The sequence below is a fragment of the Alligator mississippiensis genome, chromosome 7, assembly GCF_030867095.1.
Source record: "Alligator mississippiensis isolate rAllMis1 chromosome 7, rAllMis1, whole genome shotgun sequence".
NCBI lineage: Eukaryota > Metazoa > Chordata > Crocodylia > Alligatoridae > Alligator > Alligator mississippiensis.
Window position 1 is genome coordinate 15,668,280 of NC_081830.1, and position 3,923 is coordinate 15,672,202.

Sequence of the window (3,923 nt, forward strand, 5' to 3'; positions counted from 1 at the left end):
AAAATCCTTCCTTATCCCGGACAGAAAACAGCAAAGACCAGAGGAATTGGAAATAACCAGAGACGAACATGGATGTAGCGATTCCTAGATCATGCCTAACCAATGCTCATCCATCCCCTTGAACACCTCCAATGATGGAGATTGTACAACATTCCTAATCAGTCTAGTCCACTGCCCCATTGGTTCATCACTGAAGACGTTCTCCTGGTAACTAATCTGAACCTACTTTATTGGTGTTTTGGATTTTCTCTCTTCTCCCCATCTCTACTCCCCTCTGTCCTTCTTCCCTCTGGCCCTTGCCCCCATTTCTATAGACCTCCTATGTTAACACGTATGTGGAAATCATTGCACTTTCCCCCCAAGCTAAGGTCAGTATGTGTCAGCCTCATCTGCTCATCTATCATTTGCTACCATGTCCTTGGTCCCTCTCTTTCTACCCATGCACCAACCTGGGCTGGTGTCCTCTCCTCCATGGCAGTACTTAGGAAGAAAGAGCAGACAGGACTCTAAAGAGAAATACCGTCTCACTTCCCAGGGAGTCTTAGTTAGAGTCCAAACCTGGGAGCTGACCAGGGGATGGTCCCATGTACAAGGCAAGAGTGATAAATCACAGACTAATACAAAAGTAGGACTGGAAGCAGCTCTGGAGATCAGCCCCCTAGTCAATGCATCATCTTACCTATGCAAGCTATCCCTTATGAAACCTTGTTTAAACTGTTTCTAAAACGATGCAGACACCCTGTCACACCACTACAAGGTATATTGCCCACAGTCACTAAAACTACCAAAATTTCCTGCAGGGAAAAGAGGGAGATGAAGACTGTCAGCATCCTGCTCCTGCAAGTGTTTTTAATCACATTCAGGATATAGAAATAAGCCACCAGCCCACTCCACCCCATTACAGAGAAAGGACCCTCCTTTTCCCATAAGTCTCTACCCATCTGTCTCTACAGTAAACTTCCTTCCTGCTCCCAAATGTGGTGATTGGTAGGTCCATGGGTAGACAGGGAAAACCCTTTAGCCTGGGCAGCAGCCAACCCCCAGTGCTGCTGAGGAAAGCAGGGTTGTTGGGAGAGAGGGGTCCTGACACTGTTAGCAACAAGAGAGGGGAAAAATTATTCCCAACCCAACATTGCAAAGCCTAGACACATTGGCCCACTGATAGATGCAGCCTGTTACAAGCCACAGCGAGATCCTCTGACATGTGGTCAGCAGTAGGTCCAATGGGAGACTACGGACAGTCCTTCTGGCTTCAAGATCTCTGAATCCAGCGTGTTTGCCCATGGGCTCTGCTTCTGAGCTGTGCAGGGCTCTAGGGAAACAGTCCCACAAGACCTCCCAACATACACATAGACAACTCACTGACTGCGATTTCAGTCCCTTCATTGCAGTACAGCTCCAAGGCAGCTGCACGTCCAGCTCTTCTTCAGGGACTCATCGTTTTGGATCAACTCCTCTCAGTTCTCCTGCACAGCGAGGAGTGCACGCACCCAAAAAACCTTCACCCCTGGCATCTAGATAGCACAGTGATGGGGACACAAGAGATTGGAGGCAGGAGTTAGATAGTCAGTAATCAAGCTGCCCTAGGATTTAATGTGGGAAACTGAAGACAAAAACATTAAAACAAACACAGTAAGTAATTATTAAATTCCATAATGTTTGGATTTTAGTAGAGAGGATCTTTTATAAAAATTATAATGAATTATTTAAAATTATTTTAGAACTTTATTCTCCATTTGATAACATCTCTACAGTTGTTAGAAAAAGTAAGCAGAGAAATATTCTCATGATAAATAGCAGACTTCTGTCCTGAAATGTTTACCTATTCTACAGTAATGTAAGTGAGCGGGGAAGCAGGGCAACAGCCCATGCCCTGTGCATCACAACCTGCCCTGGGCTTGGAGCTGCCCTTCTAGCATGTCTCCAGCTTTATCAGTAACCCCTGAAGTACCAAGAGTCATCTAGTTTGCTGGCCATTGAAGATTTTCAGAATAAACTAATAAAGGTCAAATATCTTTGAAATACATGACTTACAAAATATAGAGACCATGCAGGAATGTTGATAGCCCATGCTTATATATATTTCTGAGATTTGAAGCCAGTTTGAACACACAGCCTTGTGCACATCCTGCCAGCCATTTGATTGCAATCTTTCCAAATGTCTTAGACCATAAGATGCTGGCTGTGTCTAGGCTCTATGTCCCTAGGAAAATGGAAATACTATGGGATGACCTTTTTGATTTCATAATTTCATGCTCAGCTGCCCATGGGCAAGATTCAGGCACCGACATTCATGAAATGATAGGATCTGGGGTTCTAATTATTTCCTTTTCCCAAGTCACATGGACTTGCAATGGACCTGCGCCTCACGTCAACAGACATGGCCTCTTGGACTAGAAAGGAGCTGGAGCAGTTTATGCCAGTGTGACAGTGCACTGACAACTTCTCCACTTTCACAGACATGGGAAATGTCACTGCCACTCACTAGTGCTCATACAAGGTGTCTGCAAAAGTTCTGATAAAATACTTTACCTGTTTGCTTTTTGGCTGCAATGCCTCTATAATCTGATTTTTTTTTTTTAAAGTATCATGAAAAATATTGTCACTTTGGGAACCCTGATTTTTATCACATAACTCCCTTTGAACAGAAAATAAAGCAGACCTCTAAAAAAACTCAAGTCATAGAAAACTATGGATAAGAAATATGGTTCTTTTTGTCTTTCTTCCTCTTGTCCTGACACAGTCATACCCTTTCCCTCTACAGGCATCCCAAAAGGCACTGTGGATGATGACGTCCAATTGCACCGTGGTGACTGAGTTCCTGCTCCTGGGGTTCTCCGATGCCCTGGGATTGCAGATCTTGCACTTGGCCACTTTTCTAACAATATACCTGGCAGCCCTGATTGGCAATCTCCTTGTTATCACGGTCATAGCCGTTGACAGCCACCTAAACTCCCCGATGTACTTCTTCCTCCTCAACCTGTCCATCCTCGACATCGGATCCATCTCTGTCATTGTCCCCAAATCCATGGCCAATGCCATACTGAACACCAGGCTGATTTCCTATTCTGGATGCATCACCCAAGTTTTTCTCGTACTCTTTTTCATTGCAGCAGACCTCTCCATCCTCACCGTCATGGCTTATGACCGATACATCGCCATCTGCAAACCACTGCACTATGCGACAGTGATGAACAGGAGAGCTTGTCTGCAAATGGCTGCCATGGCCTGGAGCACTGCTCTTCTGTACTCTGCCCTGCACACGGGGAACACCTTTAGGCTGCCCTTCTGCCACTCCAACATGGTCAACCAGTTCTTCTGTGAAATCCCCCAGCTCCTTAGGATCTCTGGCTTGGAAGTGTTTACTAGTGAAATTCAGATTATTATCTTTGGTGTATGTTTAAGTGCTGGTTGCATCGCATTTATATTTGTGTCTTACATTCAGATATTCACTACTGTACTGAGACTCCCCTCTGAGCAGGGCCGGCATAAAGCAGTTTCCACCTGTCTTCCCCACCTCTTTGTTGTCACCTTGCTGCTTAGCACTGGGATGATTGCCCATATGAAGCCCACATCTGGGTCCCCGTCAGCTCTGGACCTCGTGGTGTCTGTTCTCTATTCCATGATCCCACCAATGATGAATCCGGTCATCTACAGCATGAGAAACAAGGACATCAAAGCAGCTCTGTGGAAACTGGTGAGATGGAAGTGGTTTATTGTGACAAAGATGTCACTTATTCTCCAGTGACTGTGGTTCCACTGAACATCTTTATAGAAATAACCAACTGTGTTATTAATACAAATTAATTTCACCGATTCCCATTTTGTTGCTTTAGCACTACACTATTTAAAATAATCTCTGTATTTAATTTGAAGCTTATGTCTCCCTGAACTAGTTAGTCTCTGAGATGCTGCTCAGCCCT

At 44.8% G+C, this 3,923-nt stretch overlaps 1 protein-coding gene across 1 annotated transcript; it reads left to right on the top strand.

Annotated features, from left to right (window-relative positions):
• Nucleotides 1–3,172: 3,172 nt before the first annotated feature.
• Nucleotides 3,173–3,625, top strand: LOC102560581 (olfactory receptor 14A16-like; the record flags this gene model as incomplete). Its single annotated transcript, XM_014607762.3, has 1 exon — nucleotides 3,173–3,625. A coding segment is annotated over one exon (453 nt), but the record flags the coding sequence as incomplete, so codon positions are not given.
• Nucleotides 3,626–3,923: the final 298 nt, after the last annotated feature.